Here is an 18,728-nt window from a genome sequence, read left to right as displayed (position 1 = left end):
GGAGGCCATAAAATTTTATTTCATATGTTCCATTCATCCTTCCAGTACTGTTTATAGTAGCTATTAAACCATTGGCCATCTTTTTAAGGATTTTATCTGAATATTACAGGCATTACTAGATGTGGAACTTAACAGAAAATCTCATTATATGCAGATGACATCCTTTTCTACATTTCATATTCCCCACAAAGTTCATGCCCTATGTTCTGAATATCCAGCAAGAGTGAACTTCTACGAGTCTTGAGCTTTCCCACTCATACATACTTACATTCAAGATCTCTTTTCAAGAGATTACATCATTTGCGTCCGTTTTTAAGATATTTTTTAAGAATTCTTATTTTTTTTGTCAGGTATTTCTTCTGAAAAGTTACAGTTTATCTGGGACAAAACATCTCCTAGACTAACTCGAAACCAAAAACTCATCAAGGTCTGGCAATGTCTGATGTTCAGCTAAAGTACTTGGCAGCAAATTTTTTTGCTCCAAGGTTAAAAAATGATCTTGCCCAGATCTGGTTTACTTGGTGTAGACATTGTTGGATTCAATGCAAAATAGTACACATGGTGCAATGCGGTTCTGGTTCTGTCCTTCCATAACTCTACAGTCAAAGCTTGCTTTTGAAACACTTGAGATGGTAACATTCCCAATTCATCATCACTGTTCTCTTTAGGGTCCTCCCTGACTTCTACAGTTCTACCCAGATACAAATTAGATCTTATTGGTTTCCTGACCTTTATTGCAAGACGTGATATCACCTTATTGAAGGAAATCTGATCCCCACTCTAACACTCTCTGGATTCAGGATGTATTATATCTTATGAGGTTAGCAAAGAAGTATTATCTGAGAGGAACAGTTGTTAAATTTGATCACGTATCACTTTAATTGAACTATACAATAAGTAAAATGTACTTAGAAGACATGACCTCATATCAGTTTTGTGGTCATCCAGTAGATACTGAGATATATTTGACTGGATGAGTGTAACCTTTGCCTTAGTGGTGGGCTTCATCCTCTGGGGATCATAAATGTCTCTACAAATTTCGTTAATCCAACAGTTGTTGAGATATTTTAGCCTGGACCAAAGTGGTGGACTGCGACAGACCTACCCTGATACCCCTTGGAGACATGATGATGAGTTTTACTCATAGTACCCCTGTTAAGATAATCACTTTGATGTTTACATACCATAATGCTACTGCAAAAAAGTTGTCCCACTCTGAGCCGAGACGTTTTAGGATCTGTCACTTACTTTGCTCTTAGCAGGTCCTGGTCTTTGAGAACAGATCCTTGCAGATAGATCACCCTTTGAGACCACAGAGGGATCTGCAGCACTCTGCGCACCTGGAGGTCCATTTCACTTGGGCACAGGATCACCACATAGTAGTCCTTTAAGATTACACAAGAACCACTTGAGTGTCTCGGTTACTACCTTACCTGAATCACAAGATGTATTTTCCCTTTAAATATAATTAGAAACACACCATGCAAACAATGTTTATATTGCGTTGTTTGGTACCTGCAGTCTTGGATGGGCGTAGAATTCATTGAGAAAATCCATGAGCAGGTCTATCTTTAGTGCGCTGACACAAAGCACCACATGTTTCTCCGTCTGCGCTCTGTGGCGGCTGTAATTCCCTCCAGACTTCTGTCTCTCCATCCACAGGTACATCAGCTCCTCAAACTGGCACACAACAACACAAGCTGAGTGAAACTTAGACTCACGGAGGAACATTCAGAAGATTATTTTCAACACCGTCCTACCTGCAGAGGCAGCACCACCAAAGCCACACAGATCATGATGACCACCAGAAGCTGAGAGGGCCATATGCGGGGAGTGACGTCTCCGAAGCCAACGGTGGAGAAGGTGACGATGCAGAAGTAGAAGGAATTGAAGAGGGAGAGGTTTTTCCCTGCTCGCTCCAGGTGCTGGATTCCACATGTGCTGTGTAGAACAGGTCAGGTATGACTACCAAATGGTTTATGTATTCCCTTTATTTTAATTTATGGGTCACTTCAATGAATCAATTTGAAAGAGGTTCTGAAACTTTTATATTAGTTTAATTTAATTTAATTTCCACTCTGTGATTTATTTTAAAATTGGAAAATTGTCTGTTTGCCTGAAGAAAAATCTTTCATGTTCAACAGACCTGAAGCGAATCAACCAGAAAGGTCAGGTTGGCTTGCTGCATGAATTAATTGGGACCAATCATGCTCTATTTTCTTTTTGATTGCTAAATTACATGATTCTTTAGCTGAAGGAAACTTCCTAGGAAATTATCAGGAATTTATGGACCAACACTTTATATTTTCCTTGCAACATTTGCTCATTTGGCCTATACACACTATCATAGATGTTTATACCATCATAGACATGTCTCCAGTGTAATGTAATATAATTCAAGACTTCCTCAGGCCTGTCTGACCTTACTGCACACTTGTCTGCAATCAGCTCGTCACCGCTCCTCACACCTGGCTCTCATCACCTTGTCACCTCTGCAATATTTCAACCCTGTCTCTGCTCACAACCAGTGCCAAATCATTGCCTCAGCTTAAGTAGTGTAGTGGTCCAGCTCTGTCTTGTGGCTAGTGTACTCCAGTTTTTATGATTTATTGTTCGTGTTTACTAGTAGCCCGTTGCTAATTATGGATTCCTGCATGCTTCCAGATCATCCCTCATCTCATGCCTGCCTTTCTGCTAATCCCGGAGAGAACCCCAGCCTACCCACACTGATCACTCTTGTCTGTCCAGCTTGGCCTTGCACTGCCATCCACCACTGCCCATTGCTCTCCTATCCTGCCTGCCAACATCTCCTCGCCAACTCTGCACCTCCGTTCCCTGTTACCCTAGAATAAATGTTCATAACTTCACGTCATCTCTGTCTATGTTCTGCATTTGGGTCCCGTATGCAACGACACTAAGAAACTAAACTTCTTTGACTCAGAGAGGTTGATATGGATAAAACATTAGACGCCTTGATTTAATACAAGACAATACACCAGTGCAGAGTTGAACTGAATAATGAAATAATCGTGTAATTGAAGAAGCTGCCTCACCCAGTGAAGACCAGACAGAGCAGGGTGCAGATGAGGATGAGGACCTGGTTGAACATGGCTGAGTTGGTCCTCTGGATTGCTCTGTGGACATCGTTCTACCCAAAAACAACAGCATAAACTCAAATCTACTCATCAACTTGCATCTATCAAATGTTTTCTCTGATCATCTCTGTCAGAGATCACGCACCATTAGTTTAGCTATTCATTGCAGATGTAGATGGCATTATGGTTATTCTGTTAGATGCCTCCTGCTGCAGCAATACAGATAAACAGACTGAAACATAGAACATTCATGATAAAACACAGGCTTGTAAATGATCTCGCAGTGGAAGCCCTCAGGGTGCACACAATCAGAGCAGAACCAAAACTAAAAACTAGAGGATATGTTGGAGCAGCCGCAGTACAAATGACATGAACGTGAAGACCTGTATAGTGCATAGTGTCGAGATGTCGCTCGGAGCGTCTCGTCTTAACAAAGTAATTCAAATGTTGAGTGAAAACAAGTCATTAAGCAAAACAATTAAGTTAATTGACTCACGATCATGTTCTCCAAAGCACACTTGGCCAGCCAGCAGTTCAGAAACACAGGAATGAAGATGTTCCTTATCGAAGGCCAGAAGATCTGAAAAAAAAGTGAGACATTTAAACTCACTGATGGATAACATATCAATGTTAATGCATCATTGTAAATGCATTGGTGTGCATGTAAATGCATGTCGCTTAGTCTGACTTACGATACTTCTTAAGGCTGTTATAAGGCCAACAATGTACAAATATAAAAACAAGACTAATGTCCTTCCAATGGCAGTAATCTAAAAACCCATATTTGCAATGGCATGTGCTTGCGCCCCAAAGTTCAACCAGGTTGGACTTTTGGTTTGGACTGGGAATGATTGGAATGTCACATAGTTTCGCAGGTATTTAAATAAACAGAGTATTTCAATAAAAGCTTTACCGTAATGATGAAGGGAACTGTGTTGATCATCTCCAGAAGAAAAGAAACCTGGAATATCTGCTCCCAAATGTTCCCCTAAAATAAAAATAAAACATGCACAGACTTTTTAACAGTTCTACCTGTAAGCACACAATAGACAGTGAGCTGAGTCACTGCGCAGATACATTCCTTAATTGTAGTCTGTCGCTTTCCGCGGCCACTTAATCCTTCACCTCAACCAGATCCTGTAATTACCGTCTATCCTTAATGTAGCCGTGACAAATGACTTGGGCTAATTACGCCACTTATGCACTGTCAATCTCACAGTCTGTAAGTGACTAATTGTACAGATTGTATTCTGTAATCATATGGATGTGCTTGAAGTCTGTGTGTATTCGTTTTTTGTGAGTGTGTGTCTTACCTTGTAGCTCAGATACATCAGCAGCATAGTCTCCAGGAAACTAATGATGGCTACAATCACCTGCGCAAACCAAAACAGGAAATGATGAAGACAAAGTCAACTCGGCGTTTTCATATTCATTTTGAACACTGGTTTTCCAAAGTAGGGGGTTTCCCAAGAGGCCTTCTAAGGGGGCGTTCTTGATTTCAAGGAGAGTAAGAAAACTTAGAAAAACTAGATGATTATTTTAGATTAAAGGCTTCATTCTCTGCTAAACAGCCTCATCATGTTTTAGAAAAATATGCAATTAAAAGAACCAGAATGGCATCAGGAACGAGTGAACAAAGGATTTAGGAAAAGAACTATATTAACTATGAATGATTGTTAATAAAATACATAACACAGCCAGATAATTGTATAAAAAGATGCTAAAACCATCAGGAAAACTAACCTCTGAATATTCAGAGGGAATAATCGGCTCTAAATTCACAAACTTCCTGCAGTTCTTGTGATCAATATTTGGGTTAACTGTTTAGTTTATGAGTTGTTTTATACTGTCATATTATATGCAATGAATAAAATATGATTTTATCCATAAAATATGTCACTTAGTCAGGGATCGTCAGTGATAGAAAAGGCGTCCCTCAAGGCAGAAGGTTGGGAACCATTTGCTTTAGATCGTAAAGCATCTCTGGTTTAGATTAAGTGAGCAAATATTTGATCACCCCAGTTCTTATACTTCAGTTTCACTGATTTTAAATCAAATATTATTTTTCTCTGTTCATATATATATTTAGTTGTGACTCACTTGAATGGCCCAAACAGGAACCTTTCTATCCACCCAGAAGATCAACTCCCTGTGAAACAGAGCGTACAGCAGCAACTGATTTATTTACAATGAACAATAAATATTCATTTCATCATATGGGTATTAACAGAGTAATGTCCATTTAACAGTGCCCAACATTGACCTCAACATAAAAACGCTGCTCTCATGCCAGGTCATTAAGGAAATGCAGGAAATGAGTTGAAAGAGCGCTCATAGGATATCGCTCTTACGAGAGGCGACATAATAACTTTGTACTAATTTGATCGTATAAACAGGTATCACACCTTCTGTTGCTTACCAGTTAATTTCTCTGTCCTGCACTGATCCGTTCCACTGACAGTCGACACTGCAGAACAGACATGACGGTGACGAAAAGAGAACAAAAGATACAGGATGAGAGGTTAATAATGTCTTTAAAATCTTCATGCTCACTAGTCTGCAATTGTTTTTTTAGATTTAAGACAGGTGAATACAAAAATTGTCTTCTTAAAAAAACAAATACTTATTATTGGTCCAGCCAAAAACATACATTTAAAAATGTTTGGTTCCTGGAAGGTTATATAATTTCAATGAAAACACCTTCATTCATTTAACATAACGCACTTTAATCTCTACTTCTTATTGTTTATCTATATATCCTTTTCTTAATATCTATCATTTGTACTATAGTTTTATTTTTAGTAGCAGTTGTTGTTCTGTTGATTCGTATGTAGAGCAGTATGCAGTATTTCCATTTCATGCTACATTAGATCTCCGCATGCCAGAGGGAACTCTTGCACTATTTCCTTCACTATAATTATCTTACAGCTTTAGTTACTATACAGATTCATATTTCTGCAGAAAAAGCATGTGGAAATATACAAATACAGCTCAAACAATCATTCAGTTAACAGAAAATTCATTTGCAACCAGTTTGATATTGATCAAAATCATTTTTTTCATGCAAAAACACATTGCGGTTCCAGCTTCTCAAACGTGAGCATTTTCCCTTTTTAATTATTGTAATAATCAGTTTAATCATTTTGAGTTTTGTACTTTTGGTTGGACAAAACATGCATTTCAATGTGTCATTCAAACTATATTCTAATTATATTTCTCACCATTTCTTTTACAAACCAGACAACACAAGATCAGAACAGTAAAGTCCTGCTTTATAAATAATATATGAAAATATAGCAGTCACAAGGGCCAGTTTTTGTCCATTCAGTACTTTTACTATTAATATAAGTACAGTTTTAATTTGAGTACTTTTCTAGATTTGTCCAATGCTGGTGTTGAGACACTTCCATGTGATAATGTTGACACAACTCTCTCCGTGTGAACAAACCATTTGTTGTTGCCACTGGGAATGTTTTGCTGTCCCGTGCCGTGATTGGCGCTGGCGCCCTGATTCTCTGTTGCCACTCGGATGATGTAAAGCAGACAGGTGAGCAGCTTCAAGGAGAAGTTGAACACACGAATCCTCAGACCTGAAGACGAAGAAGGGAAAAAGTGTGCTCATACATGAGTGCAGCAGCACAGTGGTAACTCTCTTCAAAGCTTCTTTTTAATATGCATCAGGGTCTCATTAGGCATGAATTTGTGGCTATTGGCTTTTATTGTGTTGTCCTTTTAATGGACCCTTTCATTTAGGCAACTTTTAGTTTAAGGACGTGAGTAGATGCATCATCCACTTACTTGATCTTTGGTTTTTGATGAAGAACAGTTTCAGACGCTCCTTGAAGGTGTTTTCATTCACATAAAACTCGACCTGGACCCTGACAGGAAAGAAAAGGAAGAGGACGCAGATTGTTTTTAAAGGCAGTTTTTTTTTAAAGTATGAAATTTTATGCATCGTGTCTGTTGTTCTAATCATCTGCCGAGGGGGGGTTTGGTAATTATGTCTCTGATTTTGTTTCCAGTTGCAAAACAGGATTACTGTAGGAGATGCAGGAGGACAGAGTATGGAGGATTATTAAAATAATGATACCTGATTGTTATTTCAGGATAATCAGACAATAAATGAAAAAAAAAGGAAATATGTATATCAAAGAAATAGAATAATTCACAATGAAACAGCAGATTTTCTCTGCTTTCAGAACAACCCTCTCATTTACATACAGCCTGAAAAGGCAAATTATAAGTGTTCAGTGATAAAAGGAAAGGGGCAATTTAAGCTTTTCTGTTTTTAGTTAAAAATATTACTTCTCTTTTTTTAATTTGCTGCTTCACAATATGAATGAATCACTTCAGTATCCAATGTCTTTTTTTCCTCTTTTCTTTTTAAACATTTAATACTGGTCTTATTATCATAAGCACTCAAATATATACAGTATATAATAGTTTATTTGCTTCTACTTTCCCCTTTTTGAATTTATCGTTATCCTCCATATTACAAATGAAGTTTATTTATGTTTAAAAAGTCGGATCTTCCTAAAGGCTTTATACCTGACAAGGGTGATCACTACCCCTATAGTGGCCACATGTTGGGGCATAAGACGCAGCAAAAATGCCCCTATAGGTAATAAAAATGTGAGAATAATGGGTGCCCTTAAAGGTCCAGTGTGTAGGATTTAGTGGCACCTAGTGTTGAAGTTGCAGGCTGGAACCAAACAAATACTCTCCTATGCCAAGAAAAACTCTGGCTCTCACTGTAGCTATAAAAGACACAAATGACACAATGATTCTTATATTCAGGTCATTATACACAAATGGAAACACACTAAAGCCACTACGTACCTCTAGATATTTAGTAAACAATTGTAATCTCATGCAGGGTTTGAAACTGCTTTGGTATGAATGCATCCTGACTTTCAGTGTGCTGGTACCTCTCCACCTGCAGCCAGTGCCCCTCAGACTGTCCGTAACTTTCTTGTTGATAAAAAGAAATTCTCCCCTTGCAATGTGAATGAACAATAGTACATTCTTGCTGTAATACGGAGCACAGAAGGAGTGGAGTCAGTCTGAGAGAATAAACACAACTCGTGCAGCAGGTAGCTTGGCAACACAGAAAATCTTGACACTATTAATGTACGATCTTCACTGTGCTCCCTTCAGAAGACGAAGCGAAAAAAGGGAAAAGACAGAGCGCAGACATAAGAGATTCGAAGAATTTGAGGATAGTTGAAGCCTGTGCGGCTGCTGCTGCTGCTGCTTTTGCATTAATCCCAGATTTTGCCTTGTGGCTGGGTTGTTGGATACACCAACACCCCTTCGGGATGCACTGCAAGAGCTATGTCGTGTCTGTGCAATGATAAAACAACTCAGAGGAGAAACAATGGAAAAGAAATGGGATGAGATACGAAAACAGCTGTCACATCTGGCCAGCAGCAGGGCAGAGATGGGCTCTGGAGGCAAAGACACTTCAACCCGAGAGCTTGCTGTCACACATGAGGGTCCTACAGATTGCTCTCTGTCTGTCTCTGTTTCACCCCTACACCCACCCACACACACACACACACACACTCACTATAATGGTGCAAGTAATGACCCATAATCAGCTCCCGTTGAGCACACAATTACTAGCTGAAGTGGTCTGACATTAGTCATACTGCAGTGTCACGTCGGAGTTTCAGGCAATAAGACGTGCAGCTCAGGGAGTAATCAGATCTCTTAAAACGACTAATTGCGGCTGAGCAAGTTCTGGAGTACAATGAGCTCTGAAACAGTCTGACTTTGATCAGAGCAGTTCACCCTGAGGTGCTCATCAGCAACAGGAGGAAAATACATGCACCATCTCAAACAGAGATGAAACAATTAGTCGATTGTTCAAAAAGCCAAACAGGAAAATTAATCGATTAATAATTGATGTGCTTTGTCAAGAAATAATGACACAACATGACGAGTTTGAGAGGATTGGCTTTCTTTGTCTTTTGTGACAGAAATATATCAAATATGATGCAACTATACAGGAGCGCCTCGATTCACTGATTAGTCAATTGTCTTAAAGTCATTTCTTAAGCAAAAATTATTTTAAAAATCTGAATATTTTTCCTGATTTTATTTGCGTAAACGGAATATCTTTTGGTTTTTGGACAGTTTTCACTATTTTCTTACAATTTATAGATGAAACTCATAATCATTTTTAAATTGGCAGATTAATTGATAGCAAATGATAAATAATCCTTAGCTGCAGCACTAATACAAACACTTTATATAAGAGCTAAAACAATTAGCTGACAGACAGAAAAGTTATTGGCGACTTTTCAAAATTGATTCCACTGGTTATGGGTCTAAAATCGGAATATGTTTCTGTTTTTCTTTGTGTAAATTAAATATCTTTTGGTTTAAGTGTGTGTTAGTCAGACAAAATAAGCGATCAGTTTTAAGAAATAGTGATCAGCATTTTTCACCATTCTCTGACATTCTATAAACAGTAGTAAAACTGACAGCTTAACTGACAATAAGTCATAAATCAATCATTAGCTGCAGCCCTGATATCAAACAGTTTACATTAGATCTGAAACATTGAAGTAATTTCTAAACAAAATGTAGCAGAAATCCACTGGTTATGATTCTAAACTAAAATGTTTCTGGTTTTCTTCGTGTACACTGAATATATTTTGGTGATTGACTGTCAAAAAAAAAAAAGAAAACTGCCAGTAAAACTGACAAATGATAATTAAATGATAAATAAATTATTAGTTGCAGCCCTGGTATCAAAAGCTGAAACAATTAGTTCTTGGCAACTATGTCAAGTCATTTCTGAAGCAAAACGCACCAAATAAAAAAAAAATAAAAAATCACTGGTTGTGGTTTCAGATTTTGAAATTTCATTGACTTCGCATTTCTCATCATTCTCTGACAAGATAAAACAATAATTAATCGATAGTCGCAGCAACAGCTGCGTCCATGAATAAAAATTAATAACTGACTCTCAGGTTGTTATGGATTCATATTAACATTTCTGTCCATCTCAGCAGTTTTTTTTGGGCGCGCATATCAAACTGTGCAGAGTCTCCATCATTCACCTGCAAACATGTTGCATAACCGCAACAACTGCACGGTGAAAAAAAAAACTACAACGCAGTGCATCCATCTCCCCTCCTCTGACATGCACAGAACATTACAGTGTGGCCTCCCCCCCCCCTACCTCTGCCCGGCATCACTACCAAAAGGGTCCGACCTCCAAGTGTCCACGGACGAATTGACCCACGTTGGGATGATGATCTTCGGATCCATTGACACCTGTAGCTGCGTGCGTCGTGCAGTCAAGTCTTTAAAAAAAGAAAAAGAAAATTCCTACAGTTGACCAGCGCGCCTCCCCGCAGCTCTAAAACAACACAGCACTAACTGTGTTTGTCGGGAAATGAATAATTATTATTTATTTTAGCTTTGAGGGGAGAAAAAACACCAAAAACAGCCTGTTACATAAATAATCTATTAAAAAAAAAAAAAAGAAGAACCAAAGACAAATCAGTGTTTGATTAGTCATTTATTTTGAAGGATGAAGTGCTTATTGGAATATTTTTAGAAATGTATATAATCTCTCTCTCTCTCTTTCTCTTGTGTGCAGGCCTGTTGCCACAGCAACGTTGCTATGACTGGAATAACCCTAACTGATGCTGTTGCAGCATGTTCCTCAACACGGCAGCTCATGACAAACCTGCAAACACTTGCTGTGACACACGCGGGGATGATTGATTGATTTAAACATCAATATTTGCAGGTGGCATCAACGGCTTGCAAGCATCTCAAAGACTTTAGAAACCCAAAGGAATGCGTGCACTGACTCATTTTCTGTTTCCCAGTCAAGAGAAAGCAACATGAGGCGAGAGAGGGGAAGAGAGAGGAGATGAGAGGAGAGGAGGGGAGGGTGGTCTCTCTCTCCACTCTGCTGATGTGAAGGTTTTCTGCATCGTAAGTGGCAGATGACAGCAACGTCAACAAAAAGATGAATGCAGACGAAGAAAATCAAGAACAATGTAGGAGGCTCAGCTCTCTCTGTCTGTCTCTCTGTCTGTCTCGCTCTTCAGTGAACCTCCCACCTTTTTGTCTTCTCTTAATTTGAAGAGTCTGAAGTAGTAATTTATAGATGACCTCCCCTCGTGAGTCAGTGCTTTTGAAAATACCACAAGAGGCCACTCCACTTGAACCCCCCTCTTTTCGCCCACGCCGCCACTGCCGACAGCCACTCACTGCGGGCTTTTTCAAGTTGCACAAGAAGACCCTCGCAGCACAAGTTCTGCCTGTTTGAGTTTGTGACATTTCCTCTAATGCGTTTTTCAGATTTATATATATCGCTAAGTTTAGCTCAGAGAAAGACATCACTTAGGTGGGACTAATGATGACATTTAAAATGTAGGGGAACAGAACAGATTGAACAGATGAAAGGAGAACAAATGAGAGAGGTGGACCCGAGGGAACGACTACAGCCAGCACGAATAAGGCTGATAGTTTGACGATGTTGCGTGCGGTTTGGTGTGTCACTCGCCTTTTTGCAAAGGCAACCTTTTGAGTGATGGATGATCCCTGAGCAGATGTGACCGGTGACATTTGCTGAAACACAAGCCTGACGTCCGACCACTGAGAATTTAACCTGTGGCATCGCTCACCTCCAACAACACTATCTACCGGGAACAGAAGGCGGGTTCATTTGCATGGAAAGAAGAGGAGAAAAAAAAGATAACTGTTTGAATAAGAGCAGAAAATGTAAGACAGCTTCATGGAAGAGAGGAGAGTGGTTGTCGCAAGGACAGCCGGGGAAAGGTCACGTCGACTGAAAGCATCGGCAGAGCTTGTTTGTTTTTCCTCGTCAAACAGATTTGTGAGATATTACAAACAGCAGCGCGGTCTCAAAGGTTTGCTGCGGCTGTAATCACATCTAAAATTACATTTCATCAGCACTCTGCTGAGGTCCGTCTGCAAGAACACTGCCGTGTACATACATACACAAATATATGTTTATACTGAATGTATGCTGAATACATATCTGAAGGAAAGGCAAGTAACAGGAGGAGGAGGAGAATAAAAGAAGGAGGATGAGGAGAACTTTATTGATCCCTCAGTGGGGAAATTCTTGGAGATTAAGTAGATATATCGGAGTGATGGGCAGCCACGTAGCAGCACATACTCTGGGTGCAATTAAAAGTTCAGTGCCTTGCTCAAGGGCACCTTAGCAGTTCTACAGGAGGCAAACGGGCACAACACCAGCTGGCAGTCCATACTGAACTTGATCCTGCCACCCTCTGGTGTCCCTATGAGCTGTTCTAGACGTCTGAACTAAGCACCGCAACAAAGAGGGACACAGTTATATTTTGTCTCTTTGTTTTTTAGGCTTTAGAAGTAAACACTTGCTGTAGTAACAAACAAACGAATGATCTGAAAACAGAAGCCTGCCACCGATCTGAGCTCAGATGCTGCAGCAGAGCACAGAGCTGAAGGTAAAAGGAGGAGGACGTGTAGATGAGGATGAAGATAGATGATGGAGGCATCTCATTTTGAATTCTCATTGTGAATTAGGTCAATGCATCACACACACATTTAGCCTACTTCTTCTCAGTGTCGTCTCAAGTGATTCAGAAAGTTCTGCACTCTCAGCACCACGGACAGCACCACAAACTCTGCCACGTTTCCTCTGACAAAATCCCAAACTCAAACGCCCCTCAGACAAACCGACAGCGTTTAGAGAACACTTCAAACCGCGCTCGTGTGTGGTGTCGTGTACGCTAAGACTGCAAGGTAAACACTCCACGCACAATGACTCTGATGTAACTTTTAAAACACCGGCACAAACGTGGGTCGAGTGGGGTTTGAATGGCAATTAGGAGTATTTGTCAGCTGGAAGTCTGGCAATCAGCACTTTTGAAAGGTGAAAGCAACATGAGATGATTAACGGAGCTCTAATGAGGCCAAATAACTGCACACAAAATATAAATGTTTTTTTTCTTTTTTTCATATAAAAGAGGAACTAGTCTGAAAAATCAACTGCAACTTCAGCAGGAAATCCAGCAGGATGATTCTAGATTGACAAAAACACAATCAAGAGGTTTGTTATTGATTAATCTGCCAGTTCTTTACCTCGATTATTTTTTTGGGCCTATACATGTCAGAAAATAGTGGAAGTCAATCATAATGTCCAAGATCCTGAGGTGATGTCTATAAATATCTTGATTAACCACAAATTTTCAAATAGTATAAGTAGCATAAGGTCATCAGACAGAGGTTATTGTTCATGTATAGGGGTTACACAGGGTCAAGTATATGTCTGAAGGTCACCGTAGGGACAGTGAGATACAGCTGTATATTTGTGTTTATTAAGTATGGTATCCAGAGGATAGGGTTGTTCCTTTTTTTAGATTAATGTCCATTCAGGGACAGAGAATAGTTTGTCCTGAGGACAGCTTGTGCAGACTGTTCAGATTCTTCTTGGACAAGCTTCAATAAAACTTTCACCATAAAACATCTTGGACTCCTGTGCGCTTTCTCTCCACTGACTGAACTGACTATTAATGAACAGTACTCTCGACAACGGGGACTGTATCTGACAAAAAAGTCCACATCACTAACTAATTATTTCAGCTTTAAAAAGGTTCGATATGTAACTATCAGGAAACCATCGTTAATGATGACAGTAAACTGCATTCCACAGTTTGGCTAGTTGGCCCCTGTCTTGCATCGCTCTTGTTAGTCAGACCTTTGTGCCAGCACATAAGTTATCCAATCCGAAAAGAGAAAGGCAGCCAAACTGGCTCCCAGGAGTCTTGATGAATTTCTGGCAATCCACTGAGTAATCAAGAAAGCCAGCTAAAACCACAAAATCGCAATATACTTCACATGCTTTGCATTAATGTTAGCTCTAACACTGTGTTGTGACTGTGTTGTCATGGGGCCTGTTGTCTGTAGATGTTAGTGCACACCATTAACAAGCCACAGTGCATGTATGGGGGGTGCAGGTAACCTGCAAACAGCAAGCCAGCCAATTTAACAGCTGGATGGGCCCCTGGAATCCAGATGAATTAGTTGATGTAATCCACTCCTGACAGTATTTTGCCAGCAGTTTGTCCATGTAAGCAACTAAGATAACAGCCAAGGAAAACCAATGTGGTGTAGACCTACAGCCTGTTCACAGATTGACAATAAAAGGTGATTAATACATAAAATAAAGCATAAAACGCTTCAGAATCTTTCATATGACACCTTTAAATGATTAAATACACAACAAATTAAATACAACATACAAATCTAGTATGTTGCTCAAAGTTTTCTTTCACTTTTCACCAATATCACCGATAAACAAACAATCAAAACCTGCTTTCTGCTCCTATGTCCTCCTTTTCTCCTCATGTCCATGCTGCTGCCTACCTGTCATCATTCTGGAAGCTCTGGTCCCCGAGCAACAGGTCTCTGAAGCGGAAGCGGGGCGGCAGCGGAGGCACCTCGCTCTCCTGCTGCTCCATCTTAAGAGTGGAGATGTCTAGGATAACCCCGCTGCTGCTGATGTTGGTCGGGAGTGGCGCTGGAGAGGAGCTAGGAGGAGGGAGACGTAAGAAGAGTAAAGAAGCAAGAAGGGAAACGAAGGGAGAAAAGGAGCAGAGGTCCAAAAGGAAGGCGAAAGGAACTGGAAGGTTGTTGAAAACAAACAAGGAGACGAGGAGAGGAGAGGAAGCAAGCAAAGGAAACAAGGGATGGGAAACTGCAGGTGGTAGATTGATAGAGAAAAGCAGGATGTTACCTTTGGGCCATGATAGAGAAGATGAAGATGAACTGATGCTGATCACACGAAGCAATGAGATGAATTAGAAACCAAAGATTCGAGTATGTTATTGGATATTTTTGAGGGATTAGACTTACTGGAAGTTTTTGCACATTAACTCCCTCCCTAAAACATCATCCTTCCATTAAATATTACTCATCGCAGGGTAAGAGACGTGCTTTTCAAACACACAAAGATGTGCATCAAATGAAAGTGTGGTGAAAAGTGGTGTGATGTGATATCCTCCTGATCGAATACTGCTTTTTAGTCTCTTCCTAACAAATCTCAGAACAATCTGCAGCGAGGGAGGAGAGCAAGAAAAATCTGTCTTCCCTCCATCTCTCTGCCTGCCTGTCCTCTCCATCGCCGCGTCTGTCCGTTCGCTATTAAGCTTTTCAAACTCATTGAATAATAGATGAAGGGTATATTTCCCATGTGGGTTCTATGAAATCCATCCATCCAAATACACAAAAGCCGACGACAGAGAAGCACCGCAGAACAAAACATGTTGAGTGAGAAGTTTTCTGGTTAGATTGTTGAGCTCATGTATCAACACATTTCTATTTCTTCTTCTTCTTCTGGGACTTTAAATTTTTTTTAACTCACGGATGCAACATATTCTAAGATTATTGAACATGTTTAAGATTAGTTGTAGTAATGCAAACATATGTACAGTCAAGTGGATTATTTCCAGAGAGAAAACCAATGAACAGCTGAACACACAATGGACAGTGGTGACAGGTGGACAGTGCATGGATGGAAAACACACAGCAGCACATCTCACTCCAAAATAATCCCTGATTCATAAATATATTTGCCACTTGCCAACAGTTTGTATCCAACATCTCAACTATATATGTACATATGACACCTTTTTAAAGTTTGACCCCCCTTACTCACACACCTGCTGCCGGGCTTGTGCCTCTCTTACCGTGGCTTGTGGTCGTTCACGGTCCCATCGTCGTGCACAAACGTCTGATTCACGTAACATTCACTGCACATTTTGGCCGGAGATCCGGCGCTGCCGTCGGATTGGAGAGCTGCGGTGGTCGGCGTTGAGTCCCCCTTGACACAGTCGTCTTCCTGGGTTAATTGCATCGGAGGGTGATCTGCCCCAAAAAGACACCCGGAGAGAAAGATGCGCTCCTCCCTGTGTGGATGGACCACCTCACCTATTCAGGTGCATTTTGGAAAGAGATAAGAAGCTGCCAGAAAAAAAAGAAGAAGTAAAAACTGGCGAATGAACTCTTGAAATAGACAAACTGAGAGATGCAAAAGAAAAATAAAAAGAAAAACAGCAGCCTGGTGTGAGGAGGGGAAATCTTGTGTGAGATGCAGAGGACAGACAGGTCTGCAGCAGTGAACATACCGCTGATGACAGCTTTCCTTTGCTGAGGTATTGGTACACCTAATGACATAACTGTTGAATTATCACCCAACTCTTGTTGACAGGAGAGAGATTAGCACCATCTGCTGGAGGCTCGGGGTACCTTCACTTCTCTACAGTGAAAATATGGGAACATGAAGAAAAACCATGCAACCATAAACAGAGAGTCACACATCTCATCTGCAACTCCAGATTTCTGACATCCATATTTCTAAAATATGTGTTTTTATTTATAAGATACATTCTTTGAAGCAAATTCAGAGGTCTCATCAATCTTTAGATCTTCATCCTCCTGGATTTATCATTTACAGAGGTCAATAATTTAATAAATTAAATTTAGGGCTACCAAATTATAGACTAGATTGTCCCACATTGCAAAACCCCCCTAAGAGTAAGTGCAGTTTAACTCTGGGATGTATACATGCAGCACACTGTTGTTATACATGTATTTTCTTCATCACTTTATGTGCTCGTATTATTCTCCGTGTGTTCCTTCAGTGTTCTCTCTCCTTGCTCTGTATATTATTTGTTTTACTTGTCATTTTTAAATCAACACTACTGGAGGAAGTTCTTACATCTTTTATTTAAGTGAAAGTAACAAAATAATACTGTGAAAATACTATCAAAGGTAAAAGGACTATCTATATTAAATGTTATTATTATTGCTGCCATCCGTATTTGTCTCTCTCCTTCTCTAAACCCAGTTGTTCTTGTCTCAGCTTAATGCAGCAATGTAATTAATACACATCCACAGAAAAATTATTCAAATGAATTTGCGTAACGTCAAACATGATGGCGTGATTTGTGTGGACCTGAACAGTCGCTATTACATGGGCGGGATGTTGTTTTATTGTTATTGTACCACACGGTATCCGGAATTTATAGGATTACAAGACAACAAGAGGATCAAATGAGAATGTCCAGATCCACATATTCCAAAATAAACCTTTCAAAAGATTGAATTTACATAACAGAAATGTCCTCTTATGAAGGAATCAGGGTGTACTGTTTCATTTGTGTCAACTCCAGACACCCAAAAGACATCAACTTCTTCAAACAGAGGTCACTGTACTGTTCAGGAATGTCCTCATGTCTACCTCAAATCAATCCCAGACGTCACAGTTACGTAATAAGTGTGCATCAGGACAGCGGGATGATAAGAAACCCAATGGCCCGACAATGATAGGATGACTCATCGTTCAGGTAAAATTTTAAAATCCCACATTCCTCTTCCACTTTGTGCCAGCTGTCGGTATTTCTCAGGTGTTCAAGGAGCTCAAGCAGCAGATCGTCGTCACCTTCCACGCAGAGGAATCCCAGGAGGACTCGGATAACTCTCTGACTGACAGGCCAGCAGCATCGCTCTGGATTAACAGGCCTCTCTTGGGACAAGAGGCGATGCTCACGCCTAATATTTCAGCGGGCTGTACCAAAGAGGATGATGAATATTAAAGCTGCACAAAGAATAATCTCACAACGGTTGAATATGAAGCTCTCAGACAAACTGAAACTGGGTGCAAAACTCCTTCAGAAGAAGGTCACTAACACTGTTAAAGTGATGAGAATCATAAAAGCGGCAATGGACGAAAGGGCAGAGGTATTGTAATAAAAGTATGAAGATAAGTACTTATTCTGTGAACTACATAACTTCATATTTTACAGGTCGGTTCAGTATAGCTCAGTTGTTCCCAACATGGGCTTCAGGCTGCTTCAAATACATCACAACATATATGTATACATGTATACACATGTATATCTTTTTTTTAAATGTTAAATCTTAATTTGAACAGCAGCTAGTAACTAAAGCTGTCAGATCTCCAGTTATTTATGTCGTTATTTTGGGAAAACAACACAAATAACTTGAGATCTTGAGAAAACAAAATTAACTTATCACGAGAAAACAGAGGAAATAAAAATATATGACTGCTTAGGGCTTCTGTATGAAGTGAAAATGGAAATACTCAAGTACAAGTACCTAAAAGTTGTACTTAAGTAAAAGTACTTTCCACCACCGTGTGAAAGATAAAAGAAGGAAGACCATATAACTGCTATGATGCTGCCAGAAGAAATAAATAAAATGTGAAATTGACTGACTGACTGACTGACTGGATGTGCTTTTTTTTTTTTATTTATTATTTATTTCTCTGTTTATTTGATGACGCAGACTGAAGCAGCTATGGAGGAGACGTGGGAGAGGTGATATGATTCACTGGGGTGCGTGAGTTTTATGCTTCTGATGGATTCTGTTTGAGTCAGTCACTCTGACTGAAGTGGGATGTAAATGGGTTTTTTAACTGCTGGAGAAGAAGAAAAGAAAAAGTGAGATTATCCCGCCGTGATTCAACGAGCTGTGAGAGAAAGTTGTTTTGTCAGCAGATTAAATGTTCATGTACAACTACGTCACTTTTACACACTTTAAAAGTAATTTAAAAAAATGTCAAAACACAAAAGT

At 39.8% G+C, this 18,728-nt stretch overlaps 1 protein-coding gene across 3 annotated transcripts in view; it reads right to left on the bottom strand.

The window, feature by feature from the left end:
- Window positions 1-16,244, bottom strand: part of kcnt1a (potassium sodium-activated channel subfamily T member 1a) — a 29,898-nt gene extending 13,654 nt beyond the window's left edge. For 2 of the 3 annotated variants that reach the window (XM_027282148.1, XM_027282149.1), the window contains exons 1-13: window positions 15,821-16,244; window positions 14,499-14,663; window positions 6,894-6,973; window positions 6,544-6,685; window positions 5,515-5,562; window positions 5,196-5,244; window positions 4,409-4,468; window positions 4,009-4,083; window positions 3,592-3,675; window positions 3,054-3,148; window positions 1,761-1,941; window positions 1,516-1,680; window positions 1,249-1,385 (exon numbers count right to left, since the gene is read on the bottom strand). In XM_027282148.1, the coding sequence (XP_027137949.1) occupies window positions 1,249-1,385; window positions 1,516-1,680; window positions 1,761-1,941; window positions 3,054-3,148; window positions 3,592-3,675; window positions 4,009-4,083; window positions 4,409-4,468; window positions 5,196-5,244; window positions 5,515-5,562; window positions 6,544-6,685; window positions 6,894-6,973; window positions 14,499-14,663; window positions 15,821-15,987 (1,448 nt within the window). In that variant the 5' untranslated portion in view covers window positions 15,988-16,244. Of the gene's footprint in view, window positions 1-1,248; window positions 1,386-1,515; window positions 1,681-1,760; window positions 1,942-3,053; window positions 3,149-3,591; window positions 3,676-4,008; window positions 4,084-4,408; window positions 4,469-5,195; window positions 5,245-5,514; window positions 5,563-6,543; window positions 6,686-6,893; window positions 6,974-10,287; window positions 10,412-14,498; window positions 14,664-15,820 lie in introns of those variants that run through there. The other variant, XM_027282150.1, reaches the window with a different exon arrangement.
- Window positions 16,245-18,728: the final 2,484 nt, after the last annotated feature.

The sequence above is a fragment of the Larimichthys crocea genome, chromosome IX (genome assembly GCF_000972845.2).
Source record: "Larimichthys crocea isolate SSNF chromosome IX, L_crocea_2.0, whole genome shotgun sequence".
In the NCBI taxonomy this organism is placed as follows: Eukaryota; Metazoa; Chordata; class Actinopteri; family Sciaenidae; genus Larimichthys; species Larimichthys crocea.
Note: the sequence above shows the minus strand (reverse complement) of the source record. Positions and strands in the feature narration are given on the sequence as shown.